Source organism: Mastigoproctus giganteus, chromosome 6, assembly GCF_048544385.1.
Source record: "Mastigoproctus giganteus isolate SK-2022 chromosome 6, ASM4854438v1, whole genome shotgun sequence".
Lineage (NCBI taxonomy): Eukaryota > Metazoa > Arthropoda > Arachnida > Uropygi > Thelyphonidae > Mastigoproctus > Mastigoproctus giganteus.
Window position 1 is genome coordinate 162,065,539 of NC_143580.1, and position 15,712 is coordinate 162,081,250.

The 15,712-nt window shown below is 39.5% G+C and overlaps 1 protein-coding gene across 5 annotated transcripts in view; it reads right to left on the bottom strand.

Annotated features, from left to right (window-relative positions):
* The window catches only part of LOC150084708 (golgin subfamily A member 5-like), a 322,239-nt gene that overhangs the window by 222,359 nt on the left and 84,168 nt on the right, over window positions 1-15,712 (bottom strand). For 4 of the 5 annotated variants that reach the window (XM_090375446.1, XM_090375444.1, XM_090375442.1 and 1 more), the window contains exon 4: window positions 10,419-10,620. In XM_090375446.1, the coding sequence (XP_090231572.1) occupies window positions 10,419-10,620 (202 nt within the window). The remainder of the gene's footprint in view (window positions 1-10,418; window positions 10,621-15,712) is intronic. The other variant, XM_090375443.1, reaches the window with a different exon arrangement.

The following is a 15,712-nucleotide window of genomic DNA, read 5'->3' on the forward strand; positions in this document are numbered from 1 at the left end:
GCAAAGTACTGCTTATGGGTAGCAGTACCCCTTAGCAGAGAAACATACCAATTGTGTGGTACTACACTCAAGGAAATGGAGAGTGAAAAAGACCTGGGGGGGGGGGAACTGCATTCAGATATGAAGTTTGCTGACAGTGCTAACAGGCTGCAAGAGCAGGTCATGGTGTCTTGTCAATGATATATAGGAATTTTACTAGCGGGGACAAGGAGGTGATTATGCTGTTGTATAAGCCAGTGGTCAGCCACACCTTGAATACTGTGTACAGGTCTGGAGGCCTCATTTTAGGAAGGATTTAGAGTTGCTAAAACAAGTACAAAGAAGGGCAACAAGATTAGATTGGCGAGAAGAACAAAGGAGTGCTCGTACCAAGATAGGCTTAAGTTCTGCAAATTGCAGTGCATGGAAACAAGGCACATGAGAGGTGATTTGATCGACATGTATAAGGCCTTTAATGGGTTGAGCAAGCTCAAAGCTAATGGGATTCTTCCTCTGTTTTAGATTAAGAACCTGAGGGGGCAGAGATTCAAATTGAGGAAAGACAGTTGCAGAATAGATGTGCGAAAAATTGCCCTTTATTCAGCACATAGTTGATTGCTGGAACACACTTCCATCTCTTGTTATGGAAGTTGATAGCTTAAATAAATTTAAATCTGAGCTGCACAAGCATTTGGAGTGAATAGATGGGTGAAATGGGAGGGTGTTTTTTTTTTTTTTTTTTTTACTGATGCTGCTTAAGCTTGCTTTTTTGCATCATAAAAAAAAAAAAAAAAAAAAAAGTAAAGTGCAGCCATTATCAACCCACTGCAGGATGGAAGCCTCCTTAACAATTCATGTTGAGGGAACTGGACCATAATCTACCACGCTGGTTCAGTGCGGGTTGGCAGATCGACCGTATTCAGCAGGCAGGGGCTTGAACCCCGGTCTACTCAAAGAGCGTGTGCTACTGCAACCCCGCTCCTGCCCACTCAGCTACGGAGGCCGTATTTTTTGCATCGTATGCCTCAACTAATGCTAATGTTAATATTTATCTTCTAGAATACATAGAGGTAGCATAGGAAATCAATTACGGTAGTTTTCATTTCAGTTCACATATTACAGGTTGACCATCACTAATCCAGCCACCGGATTACCGGTTTCACCACTAATTCGAACATAATTCCACAAACGTAATTTCCCGGGTCAGCGCTCCGACCTGCAGCTACTGTTTTGGTGGCGTTGATTGCAGCATCAGCTGTTTGCACAAACTCGTAAACACTGGCACGCCATTCCCACTTGTTTTTCTGCATTCATTATTATAACCTGCTCACATTTAGCTCCAGCCATGGTTCCAATGCATAAAGAAAGTGCCTCTTGTAGTGTAAAGCACACACTGTTCATAACAGATAAAGTTGAACTTCTGAAAAAACTCAACAGCGGTGTGTCTGTGAGAAGTTTAACTCTGCTTAATTGTAAATTCCAGCAATTTCTCTCAGTTCCTCTTATTTTAGTAATTTTTATTTAGCTATTCCTTTTTAGAATTTTTTTTTACAACACACTTGTACAAACTTGCAGAAAAACACAACACAATATGATGGATAATACAGCACGCTAACAAACTTGTTTTCACAAAATCTCTAACAATACTGACAAACTTATTGAAACGATCGCCGCGCATGCAATAAACTAATCACAAACGACCTTCGTATGTATGCCGGCGTCACACGTATGTGGCCGAAACGGCCACATACGTGTGACTTTATTTCTCAAGAAATAAAGTAACCTACTGGGCCACATCGACCACATATATGCGACACAAAAAAAAAAAAAAATACTTTTTTTTTTTTTTTTTTTTGATATTTCAAGCAAAAAAATGAAGACAACACTGACATTACAATACTTATTTTAGAATTACTAATCAAATTATTTGCTAAATATTTTTTGGTCCCTGGGAACTTTTTTTTCTTAAACTAGCTTGGCAGTCAACGTGTAGGATGAGGTGGTTAGCTGTTGGGTAAACTCTGTGCTAATCTAACAAACGGTGATCCGGCAAACTCACTAATCCGGCACCCCACAGGTCCCAATGCTGCCAGATTAGTGACGGTCAACCTGTATTAAGTTTTTATTATGACACTGTTTGACTGTGAAAGCATAAACCAAACATTAGCAAGTAGATCCTCCAAGTTAAATGGATATTACTATTATTAGTATTACTATCAGTCACATAGTGCAAGGAAGTTATAGACTTTTGCTGCACCAAACAAAAAAAGAATAAAATAACAAAAAACTAATAATTATAAATAAAAATAATACAATAATAAAAAATAAACATTATATAAAAATAGCAAATAAAATATATAAAAGTAAAAAAGGAAATGAACTATCTGATACCCTTTTCACATAGGTAACTATACGACTGACCTTCAAATGTACCCAATTTGTTATTATCACCTCAACTATCCACTGAAGTAACTTATTCCAATAATTAACAGTTGGCTGGCTAAAAGAAAAGTTCTTACAATCCTCTAAGGTGCCTAGTTGCCAAGCTCTTTGGCTCATATATTTGAAGTCTTTCCTCATATGTTCACCCTTTTGCAGATCTCACCTTGCGGGTTTCCCATCTTGAACCCTTTCAAGAAGTTCAGTGACTTTTTTGGTGAGGTCTCCATGCTTCAATGCTGTATTCAATAGGATACCATGGGCTTTCCTTGTCACCTGTCCACTCTGCTTGGAGAAAGTCATGTCTGATTGTATCATAACTTTTGAATCTCTTTCTTCTTCTAATGTTTTTAATTCAACTCCACTTTGTGATGTTGAATTAAAAATTTGAATTAGTCTGTAAGTCATTTTGTGGTTGCTATTCCCAATTGCAACCACAATATCAACCTAGCTTCCACTTTTCTAACAACTGTTTGAAGCCTATCCAAGTCAATTCTGAAGCAGTTCTGCTTGATGCTAATTATTAACAACTCTTCCAATATTCATATCATGCTCTCTATCAATTTGATCTGATTTACAATTTATTTCGAATAATTAGTAATAACACTGAAGTCTTGGTGGACTGTATTTCTAACATTAGCATTAGCAAGGGCACATGATGCAAGAAATCAAGCTTATATAGCATCAGCCAAAAAAAAAAAACCATTATTTCACCCATTCCCTTGCTCCAAATGTTTGTCAAGTTCTGCCTTAAATCCATTTAAGGTATCAACTTCTACATCGACAGATGGAAGTTTGCTCCAGCAATCAACCACCCGCTGGCTAAAGACAAACTTCCGCACATCTATCCTACAACCGTCTTTCCTCAATTTGAATCTATGCCCACTCAGCCGATTATTCTGAGCAAGAGAAAGAATCCCATTGGCATTGAGCATGCTCAAACCATTCAAAGCCTTATACACCTCTATCAGATCACCTCGCCGGTGCCTAGTCTCCAGACTCTGTAATTTGCAAAACTTAAGCCTTTCTTCGTAAGAGCAACCCTTTGTTCCATTCATTAATCTTGTTGCCCTTCTCTGTACCCGTTCCAGCAGCTCTACATCCTTCTTGAAATGAGGCCTCCAGACCTGTATACAGTACTCAAGATGTGGCCTAACCATTGCCTTATACAAGGGAATAATCACCTCCTTATCCCTGCTAGAAAAATTCCTGTATATCATTGACAAGACACCATGAGCTATTCTTGCAGCTCGTCTGCACTGCTCAGAGAACTTCATATCTGCCTGCACAATTACCCCCAGGTCCTTTTCATTCTCCACCACTGTCAGTGTAGTACCGCAGAGTTGATACGTTGCTCTGGGGTTACTGTTTCCAATATGTAGAACTTTACATTTGTCAATGTTAAACTTCATTTGCCACCTCTCAGCCCATCTGTTCAACCTTTCCAGATCCTGTTGCAGCAGCATAGCATCAGTGGTGTCCTTAACAACCCTGCCAACCTTTGTATCATCTGCAAACTTGGACATTAAACTTGATATCCCATCATCCATATCATTCATAAACACCGAAAACAACAACGGACCCAACACTGAACCCTGAGGAACTCCACTAATAACATTAGTCCACGTTGAGCAGTGTCCATTGATTACCACTCTCTGTCTTCTGCCACTCAACCATCCCCTTATCCATAGCAGCAAATTGCCTCCAATGCCACACTGCTCCAGTTTGTGCAGCAGTCTTCCATGTGCAACAGTATCAAAAGCCTTTCTAAGATCCAAATATATAATATCAAAGTTATTCCCTGCATCCAGTTCTTTTGTGACTACATTATAGTATCCAATCAAATTGGTCAGGCAAGACCTGCCCTTAACAAAACTATGCTGCGTCTGAGCTATAACTGAATTCTTGTCTAGATGATCCTGCAGTGCTTCTTTAACCAGTGCCTCCATTAATTTACCTGGAACAGAAGTTAAACTAACAGGTCTATAATTACTTGTGTCAGCCTTTGATCCTCCTTTGTGAATTGGGGTTACATTTGCACATCTCCAGTCTATGGGTACCTCCCCTGAGTCCAAAGAAGCTCTCATAATTATGGCTAGGGGTTTGCTTACTTCCTTTGCTGCCTCCTTTAATATAACTGGATAGATCCCATCCACCCCAGGTGCCTTTTTTATGTTTATCCTCAACAATCTCTCCTCCACTTTCCTCTCAGTTATTACAAAATCATCCAGCTCACTGCCAATGTTTACTTTACCTACATCATTCTCCTTCCTGAATAACTCCTCATGCGTGAATGTAGATGCAAAATACTCGTTTAGATTGTTAGCCACCTGAGCAGGATCCTCAACTGTTGAACCATCAATATCCAGTGGACCAATCTGATTCATCCCTTTCCTTCTTGAGTTTAAATAGGTAAAGAACTCTTTTCTGTTTTTCTTTGCATCCTTTGCCAAGGATTTTTCGTAGTCTGCCTTTGCCTGCCTGATCTCCTTTGTGACTTGGTTACAGACCAACTTATAACTATCATAGGCTTCCATGTCACCCATTAATTTGTATGTGTATCCCATGCATTTTTCTTCTCAGCCACATGTCTCATTAGTTCATCTGACAACCATTTAGGCCTAAACCTTGAACAATATTTCTTAGTTGGTATGTAAAGCCTGGAAGCCTCCAAGATTAGTTCCTTGAATGCTTCCCATTTTGAGTTTGCTGTTGGTAACATCATCAGTTGGTGCCACTGTATAGAATTTAAATACTGTCTCAGACCATCATAGTCGCCTTTACGAAAACAAAAACCCTTCCCTTTACCTCTGATGGTAGTTACCTCCTTGAGTAAATCCCACTTCAACACACTGTGATCACTGCCACCTAGTGGTTCATTTATCTTCAGATTCTTAATGCATGAAGAATCACTACTCATAATCAGATCAAGAGTATTGCTCCCTCTTGTTGCCTCACGAACATGCTGATGTAGAAAACAATCATCCAATAAATCCACAAAAGCCTTGCTAGTGTGCGAGTGACCAAACCACAAATTCCAGTCAATATCTGGGAAATTAAAATCCCCCATTATAAGACTCTCTGATTTACTGGCCCACTCTATTTCCCTGTACAATATCTTATTATACTCATCAGAGTCATTAGGAGTATAGCACACTCCTACTCTCAATTTTGATTTCCCTATGCTTATGTCACACCAAACTGACTCGACACTGCCCTGTCGATCGATGTCGACTGGCTTCACTTCCTTGGACTTTATGTGTTTCTTAACTAATAGCATAACCCCTCCTCCCCTCCTGTCCTGTCTATCCTTTCTATACACATTGTATTCCCCAAATTCCAGTTCCGCATTCCTTATATCTGTGTGACACCACGTCTCTGATATCCCAACAATATCTGCCTTTGATGTTTTGAGCAATACCTCAAATTCATCAAATTTATTTACCAAACTCCTAGCATTGGTGTACACGCAGGTATACATGCACCTGTTTCTATTCTTGGCTACCCTAACACAACCCATGTGTTTACTTGTACCGCAATGACTCCCAGCAGTCTCTGAAATATCCTGCATCTTGTTTTTCAGGCTGCTGCTGATTCCAATAGAAGCAGTGCAAGAATCACTTCCACCTCTGCCAGTGGCTACTGTTAATCTATTAGTCCTTGTATCCCCCCCAACTAGCAGTTTTCTGACCCACCTAACTCTGCCTCGACAGCATCAGCAAAAATTCTTGCCCCCTTTCTATTTAAGTGTATCCCATCCCTGTAGAAGCAATCTCTCCTGTTAACAAGTACAGTCCAGGCTGAAAAAAAATTCTACCCCTTGAGCCTTGCACAATCCCTCCAGGGCCGAATTGATCGACAAGGCTCTCATCATATACTCCCTCCTATCGTGTCTGGGCAGAATTGCAGACACTTTCAAATTCAACCCTAATTCACGGCTTTTTTTCAACAGTGACCTGTACTTGCTAAGTTGTGCAGGATTGCGGCTTTCTGGAGTTCCATGCAAGTGTTCTTGGAGAGGCCAGGTTCCTAGGTTCTTATGGATGCTCTTTGGCACCTTGCCAGCAGTTGACAATAATCGAGATGTTTATTACTTGTTCCATATGCCACATATCTTTGACTTCCTATCTTAGGTCTAAGTAATTCCTGATCTTTTCCTCATATGTTTTCTGGAGGTTGCTGGTGTAGGGCCCCACGTGTCGATCAGGTAGGTAGCAATTTCTTTCTTGTTGATGAGAGTTATGTCTGGTCTGTTGTGCGGGATCATCTTGTCAGTGATTACGGCATGGTCCTGGTATAGTCTGTGAGTAGAGGTCTCTAGACTAGCTCAAGGTTTGTGCTGTTAATAGGGTAAACTTTCTTTGATCAGCTAGTAATTGCACTAGCTTAGGGTGTATTATGCTAGCAACCTGGTCGTGTTTGTGAGTGTACTCCATCTGAATGATTGGGCTGCATCCCACAGTGATGTGCTGGATTGTTTTTGGGGCCAGGTGGCATTGTCGATGTGTGTCATCCATTATTCCAGGGTCCTTAGCTAGGTATTTCCTGTAGTTCCTAGTGTTGATTACATCTTGGATGGAGAGCATGAATCTTTGTCTCAAGGAAGAGCCAAATGTTGGAATCCACCTTGTCTATGAAGTCTTGATGGAGATCATTGTAGTGTCTGCCATGGAGTGTCTTCTTTCCCCATCTTTCTGTCTTTGTTTCTTCTGTTTGTGTGAATGTGATCTCCATGTTGAGGTTGAGTGTTGTGTGCAGTTTGTCTATCTTTCTTATATCTTGATATGTTGGTGCTGTGTTTTCCTGGAAGTAATCTCACAGGTTCTTAATCGCGTTCTCTTGTTCAATGAGGTCAGTCAATCCCTACCGTTCTACTTCTTTATGGGCTATGGTCAGATTCTTGATGGTCAATTTCAGGTGGTGTTGACTCCTCTTGATCATCATTATCCTGGTTGATCTCATAACTTCCCTCCAGCATGGTGTTGGTCCAATCAATGATCCCAAAGTAGTACGTTAGTACTGGGACTGCATAAGTTTTACAGCTTGACCATTTTCCTGCTATTTAGCTTTGATTTTAGCAGGCTTCTCAGTCTAATGGTATTTCTCAGCGAGGTAGTCCTTGATCCTCTTGTGCTCTAACCAGTGGGGCTACATCATCCCCAGGTATTTGTACATCTCTTCCTCTGTCATAGATTCAATCCATGGGTCTTGCATTTGTATAGGCCAAATTGCATCCTGATGTCAGTGCTGAATTCTTCAATGATCCGGAATAGCTGTTGGAGTTGATTCTCAGTTGCGGCATAGTTTGATATCATCCATGTAAGTCCGGTGAGAGAGAGTGTATGGTTATTCCTCCCTTCTTTTAGGGTATACCCATACTTGCTGTTACTGAGCATGGTGGACAGTGGGTTAAGGTCTAGACAGAACCACAATGGGCTTGAGGAATTTCCCTGGAAGATTCCTCTTCTGATGGGTATTGGTCTGGTTGTGATGTTCTCAACCTTGTTGTGGTCTTCCATTTTGCCATGGTTGCTTCTAGGAAGTGTCAAGGTCGTGTTGACTTTGTAGATCAGTGTCTCTATCAGCCAGCTATGGGAAGGGGGGGGGTTAAAGAGTTGAAGGCCTTGCGGTAATCAATGTAAGCCATATACAGGTTGCAATGCTTCTTGTAGGCTTGCTCTATAACTGCAGCATCAATGTCAAATTGATCCTTACATCCCATGCTCATTTGCCTATATCACTTCTGCTGCTTGGCCATAATGTTCTGACTCTCCAAATTGGTCAAAATCTTTGTAGTTATGCAGCTGGTCAGTATCTTGTTCATTGTAGAGAGACAGGTGATGGTCTTGTCCTTGGCCTTCAAGTAGGTGATTTTTTGAGTCAGAGGCTGACATTGTGTCAGGGTACATTATTATCTGGGTGAACCGCTCCAATATGTACATGTGTGTGCAGCTGAACTTCTTGTACCAGTAGTTGTGGATGTTATCTATTCCTGGGGTTTTCCAGTTGTGGGACTTCCTGATCAACTGCTGTACATCTTCCTCCCAAATCTCCCATTCTGTCATCTCTTGTATGTTTTTGGTTTTCTTCCTTTCTAGATTTATCCAGGAGACACAGCAGTTAGGGCTAACTTCGCTGCTCCACAAGTTTCCCCAGAATTCTTCGAGCACCTTCTGGCTGGGAGTCCGTTGCCTTCCTCCTCCTCTTGTCCGATTTTCCTGTAGACGGCTCTCCTGTTTTCATCAAATACCCTATTGTCTCTTTTCCTCTGGGCTTTCTTCCTATAATGTCGAAGTATCATGCTGAGTGCCAAGGTATTCTTCAATCCTCTTATTATAGGTCTCGTGTTTATCGTGGATGTTGTCTTTCTTGAGGATGGCCATCACTTTTCTGATCAACTTCTTACTTCTGTTATCCTGTTGGTATTGGGTCAAGTTGGCCTATTTTCACTCTTTTCTCTTCTTTTGTGAGTATCAAGGTATTCTTAAATCCTCTAATTATAAGTATCATGTTTACTGTGAATGTTGTCTTTCTTGAGGATGGCCTTTGCTTTTCTGATCAGCTTCTTACTTCTGTTAGCTCGATGGTATTTGGTCTATCTTCACTCTTTTCTCTTCTATCTTCTGTTGTAGCCTTCTTTCCCAGGCTGGTGTTTCCTTATCTTTGTGTTTTGTGTTATGTTGGTCTCTGGTTTCCCTCCATTCATCCTGATGGCTGCTACAGCAGCACAGTAAATGGCTGTGTGGATGGTGTCTAGCAGTAAATGGCTGTGTGGATGGGATCTAGTGTTACTTCATTATTGTTAAGATAATCCAGTATTATTCACATATTGAGGTGGTCTGTGAATTGCCAAAGGATTCTATTGGGTCTCTGCTTCAGTATGGTATGGGTATTTGTGGGGTCCATTCCCTCGAATTCTGCTAGTGCTTTCTTCACTCTTGTTCTATTCTGAATATTGTGATCTTGCCTGTTTACACTTCGGCTGGCTGCTTTCAGTTGTAGTTCTTGTTCTTGGTGTTCCTCCTCCAATTCTGGTTCCATTATGTCCATATTCATTATTGGTCACTCACATCCTGCTTGATTTTTTCCAGGATTGCAGGAGCTATCAGGTTCTTCTTGACGATGGTCTCTGGTCTGCTATTCTCTGTTCAGTTACCTGAACAGTTGTAAATCATTCCAACCACAGTGAGTAGTTTCACCCTGTCACCTTTCACCTTGTCATGTCTATCTCTAGTTTTGTTACTTCATAGTATGCTCGCATGATGAATGTATTCATTTCAATGCTCCACTTCATGAGTTGGCTTCTTTTTCCCTTCTCAGTGGTTACTTCCGCAGTTGCACAAAAGCACTTCCAGTTGTTCGGGTAGGGTTGTCTTGCCCTTCATTTGTGGTAGCCATAAGGGAGATAGTGCCACTCACTCCACTATCATATGCGAAAGACTGTCTCCGACCCCACTGACTAAGGCCTGAACATGAGTGACTTTATTCTACACCACATTCATAGTATGTTCAATATTTCTACTTCTTATCTTCATCCAGATATGGAGGTGGACCTGTTTTAGCTTTGGCATCCAGTGGTGGGTGGTAGTTATGGGAGCAACACCAGATAGCACCACTCTCTGCCCCAGCAGTCCATTTTTGACCTTGGGGGAAATGGGGCCAACAAAGCGACTTTTGCAATTTTTTTATTATTATTTTGGGGACAGATCAGCTCTAATAAGGAAGATGCATTAATATGATGCAATTAACTAATGGGAGAAAAAAATTAATAATATTTTGATAAACTGTTTCAGTTTATCACCTGGTGATAACATGTTAAACTTTTTTTTTATCCCTAATCAACAACCATATTGTCTGTGATGTTGAATATCAAGTTCATATAGAGATTGTTCGATTGATCTTTATACCAACTTTAATTCTAGTCATATTAAACCTAATGCCTAAAGTCTCAATTTTATTTTAATGATCAAAGTACAGTAAAACACAATTACCAGAATTACCTTTTGCTATTATTACTACACACTGTAAATGTTTTTCCAGCATAACACTCTTCACATGGCTCCTTAAAAGAAAGTGAAATTAATTCAGAATTTCTGGGAGGCAAAGCCACAAAATTTGTTTCCACTACTTGTAGGCTGTTATTGCATTGCACTATAGACTCATCAGAACATATACCTTGTGACCTTTCCTTTGTGGTTGCTGCTATATATTTTGTGAGGGAAAGAAAAAAATAAAAAATAAAAATATATATATATAGTTACTAAACCAATTTAGTTAATAATTCTCTTAAATCTGAAAAAAATGTATCTTAAATTCATAATGGTCAAGACATTGGACAAAAATTTTGTTCATTGGACAAAAATTTTGAATAACATCCATTAATCATTAACTGTCTTTTGTCATAAAAAAAAAAAAAAAAAAAAAAAAAAAGTAGATACAATAAAATCTCAATAATTAAAAGCTTAAAAGAGGTAAAAACACTCTGAATTATCAAAATTAACTTATTGAAATTTTCCTCTAACTGTTGCATTAATCAGTTTCCGTCTACTATACTGAACAACACTCACAGCACCTCTGTTGAGCTTCCAACAGCAAGACAGAAGAATCCTGAATAACCTTGATGCTAAGAAGTTCTCCAAATCCTCTTATCATTTCTCCATTTGCACAAACAACCTGTGCTGCAGGAGATTACCAGATTACTCCCATTTTGTAACCTTGTACACCTTCTTTTCACCTTCTGCATGGAAATTTGTTGCTATCTAGCAAACTACTAAAAAGGATGGTAACTCCCTCCCTTCCAATTATCATTGTTTTCCAAAGTAATGAAGAAATCTCATACTATGTCAAAACCTTCCATTGAGACAACAAATGCCATATGGTTTCCATAAGTGTCAATCTACTAGTAATGTTATGGCTTTGTTATTCAGCTGTGGATGAATTCAATGAAACTTGAGTATTTGCTGGTAAAAAAACTGGTAGAATTTGACTGGTAAAAAACTACTGAACGTCTCTTAAACAAGCTTCCATCTCAAGGTTTTCTTCCATTACGACTTTTTTAAAACTGGATAGCCAGTTTTCTCTCTGAGTATGGATGATGGTAGAGGACTCCATTTCTAACTTCTCAACTAGTGCTGGAGTTAAAGGTTCTGTTCTTTATGTCTGCTATTCTCTGCTGAATGACGACATTTAATGGTGTCTCAAATCTCTAGGGAATGTGGCATATCTAAGGGATCAGTTATAACCATCCTCCATGAACATTTGGGGATGAGTAAGGTGGGTCGACAGATTTCTCACCCCCTGTGCAGAAGCAATTTAGAGTACGAGTACAGCATTGTGAGGAGCATTTAGAACTTTATTGAAGAGATCCTGAAACTTTCATCTCCAGAATTGTAATGGGTGAAGAAACATGGGTTCATCACAGGAATCATGAGACCAAGCAAGAATCAATACAATGGAAGCATAAAGGTTCTCCCCCACCCAAAAATTTCAGACACAATCTTCAGCTGGCAAGATTAATGGCCACCTTTTTTTTTTTTTTTTGGGATGCTGAGGGAATTTTGTACATTCACTACTTGGAACACAAGCAGTCAGTGGGGTAGTCATATGCATCCCTACTGTACAACCTAAAGGATGTCACAAGGGAAAAATGCTGTGGAAAACTTTCCAGACGTGTGCTGCTTATTCAGGACAATGCACCACTGCACAGACCACATGCTGTTGCTCATGCTTTGAGAAAATGTGACTTTATAGAACTTACTCATTCACCTTAAAGGTTGTATCTGGCCCCCCATTGACTATTTCATGTTTCGACACCTCAAGAAAAACGTACATGGATGTCACTTTGTTGATGATAATGAACTGAAATCTGCTGTTTCTGCATTTTTTGATGGACAGGACAGAAGTTTATTTGTCTGGTATTTCTTCAGTGCCAACAAAATTGTTAGGGGTAAAGAAACATGGGTTTGTCACTGGAATCATGAGAATCGTGTGTTAGCATTAGTATTAGTAGAGGCATATGATGCAAGAAAGCAAGCTTATGCAGCATCAGCCAAAAAAAAAAAAAAAAAACCCACTTCCACTTCACCCCTCCGTTCGTTCGAAATACCTGTCCAGCTGAGCCTTAAATTTATTTAGGCTATCCACTTTCACAACAAGGGATGGAAGTCTGTTCAACCAACCAACTACCCGCTGGCTAAAGGCAAATTTCTGCACATCTATCCTACATCTGTCTTTCCTCAATTTGAATTTATGCCCTCTCAGGTGATTATTCTGAGCAAGAGGCAGTATCCCATCAGCACTGAGCATGCTCAAACCATTCAAGGCTTTGTACACCTCTATCAGATCACCTCGCTGGTGCCTACTCTCCAGACACTGTAATTGCAAAACTTAAGCCTTTCTTCGTAAGAGCAACCCTTTGTTCCGTTTACTAACCTTGTTGCCCTTCTCTGTACTCGTTCCAGCAGCTCTACATCCTTCTTGAAATGAGGCCTCCAGACCTGTATACAGTACTCAAGGTGCGGCCTGACCATTGCCTTATACAAGGGAATAATCACCTCCCTATCCCTGCTAGAAAAATTCCTGTATATCATTGATAAGACACCATGAGCTACTCTTGCAGCCCGTCTGCACTGCTCAGAGAACATCATATCTGCCTGCACAATTACCCCCAGGTCCTTCTCATTCTCTACCACTGTCAGTGTAGTACCACAGAGTTGATACGTTGCTCTGGGGTTGCTGTTTCCCATGTGTAGTACTTTACATTTGTCAATGTTAAACTTCATTTGCCACCTCTCAGCCCATCTGCTCAACCTTTCCAGATCCTGTTGCAGCAGCATAGCATCAGTAGCGTCCTTAACAACCCTGCCAACCTTTGTATCGTCTGCAAACTTGGACATTAAGCTTGATATACCATCATCAATATTATTTATAAATACAGAAAACAAAAATGGACCCAACACTGAACCCTGAGGGACTCCACTAATAACATTAGTCCACGATGAGCAGTGTCCATTAATTACCACTCTGTTATAGGTGTTATAGGCCTAATGAATCTGACAAATATAATGAGCAATTGTGCAGAGAAATAGAGTGGGCCAGTAAATCAGAATGTCTCATAAGGGGGGGATTTTAACTTTCCAGATATTGACTAAAACTTGTGGGTTGGTCACTCGCATTCTAACAAGACTTTAGTGGATTTATTGGATGACTGTTTTCTACAGCAACATGTTCAGGAGGCTACGAGAGGGAGTAATACTCTTGATCTGATTATCAGCAGTGATTACTCATGCATTAAGAATTTGCAGATAAAGGAACCACTGGATGATAGTGATCACAATGTATTGATGTGGGAATTACTTAAAAGATGCAACTACCATCAAGGCTAAAGGGAAGGGCTTTTAGGCTTTCGAAAAGGCGACTAGAGGGATCTCAGATAGATTTTAAATTCTGTGCAGTGGGATCAACTGATGTTGTTACCAACATTGAACTCTAAATGGGAAGCCTTCAGGGTCTTAATTTGGATGATACTAGGCTTTTCACACCAACTAAAAAATACTGTTCAAGGTTTAGGCCTAAATGGATGTAAGTTGGATTAATGAATCTCGTGGCAGAGAAGAAAAATGTATGAGATGCATATAAAGTATCAGGTGACACAGAAGTCTATGGCAGATATAAGCTAGTCTGTAATCAGGTCACAAAGGAGGTTAGGCAGGTGAAGGCAGATTACGAGAAATCTTTGGCAAAGGATGCAAAGAAAAACAGCAAAGAGTTCTTTACTTATAAACTGTAGAAGGAAAGGGATGAATCAGATTGAACCACTTAACATAGATGGGTTCACTATTGATAATCATGCTCAGGTAGCTGATAAACTCAATGAGCATTTTGCATCTACATTCACGTATGAGGAGTTATTCAATGAGGGGAATGCCAGAAGTTGATCAACCTAACAGGGAGCTAAGTGATTTTGTAATAATTGAGAGCAAAGTGGAGGAGAAATTGTTGAAGTTAAACATATGGAATGCACCTGGAATAAAGGAGACAGCAAAGAAAGTAAGCAAACCCTTAGCCATAATTATGAGAGCTTCCTTGGACTCAGGAGAGTTCTCCATGGACTGGAGGTGTGCAAATGTATCACCAATTCACAAATGGGGTTCAAAAGGTGACAAGTAACTATAGACCTGTTAGTTTAACTTGTGTTCCGGGGAAAATAATGGAGTCACTGGTTAAAGAAGCATTGCAGAATCATCTAGTGTAGGGAAAATGTAGGTGTCCAACATTTTCCCGAACAGGGGCCATATTCAAAGTTAGATTTGATTTGTGTGCCGCACAGAGTGATTCGAGAAAAAATTGTGTCACATTTTCTATATCTTGTTACTCGTAAAAGGAAGTTTCTATTTTCATGTTACTGTTTTTTCTTTTCAAGCTATATATAAAAAATGCAAATTAAGAGCACTTTTATGTGCAACAAATCTATGTCAGTGATTTATTTTTTAGATTTTATTACAATTATGAAAATGACTTTTTTTTTGTTCTTTTTAAATACTTTACTTTTGTTTCTCTTTGAAATACTGTACTTCACTTTTGTTTTAAAAAATACTTTATTTTTGCTTTTAAATGCTCATTTTAGAAAATTTACAACCTGTAAAGGTTCACTGCTTTTCAATATTAAGGTGAATAAATAAATATAAGGATAAACCTAAAATTGAAATACTCAATTTTATTAAGTACAGTACACAATAACATTTACTGGACAAAATTTAATGATATGATTGAGGCTGGATATTTTTAAATAACTGTTCAAAATTTCATTGCAAATTTGTGATGCCAATCTCAATACATAATGAACATTATGTCCTGATGATATTTCTCAATGGAGCTCCAAGTCCTGATAGCATTTCTCCATTTCTCCATTTCTCAAAACCTGCACTCCTGAACTTACTCCTGTTCTCTGCCGCTTTTTTTTTTTTCACTTTCTTATTCCAAAGGTGTTTTTCCTTCTGCTTGGAAGGAAAAAGGCCAGTTCCTAAAAAGGGTGACAAATCCCTCCCATCCAATTACTTCTAGTCTTTCTAAAGTAATGCAAAAATCACTTAACCGTCAACTCTTAAACTATCTAGAAACCTTCCGACTGATCAACGATTGCCATTATGGATTTCGTCAGTGTTGATCCACAGGTGATATTCTGGCCTATGTTACCAATTTATGGACAAATTCAATGGAAAAGTTCAGTGAAACACAAGCAGTTGCTCTTGACATCTCAAAGGCTTTCGATCGTGTTTGGCATAAAGATCCTCTA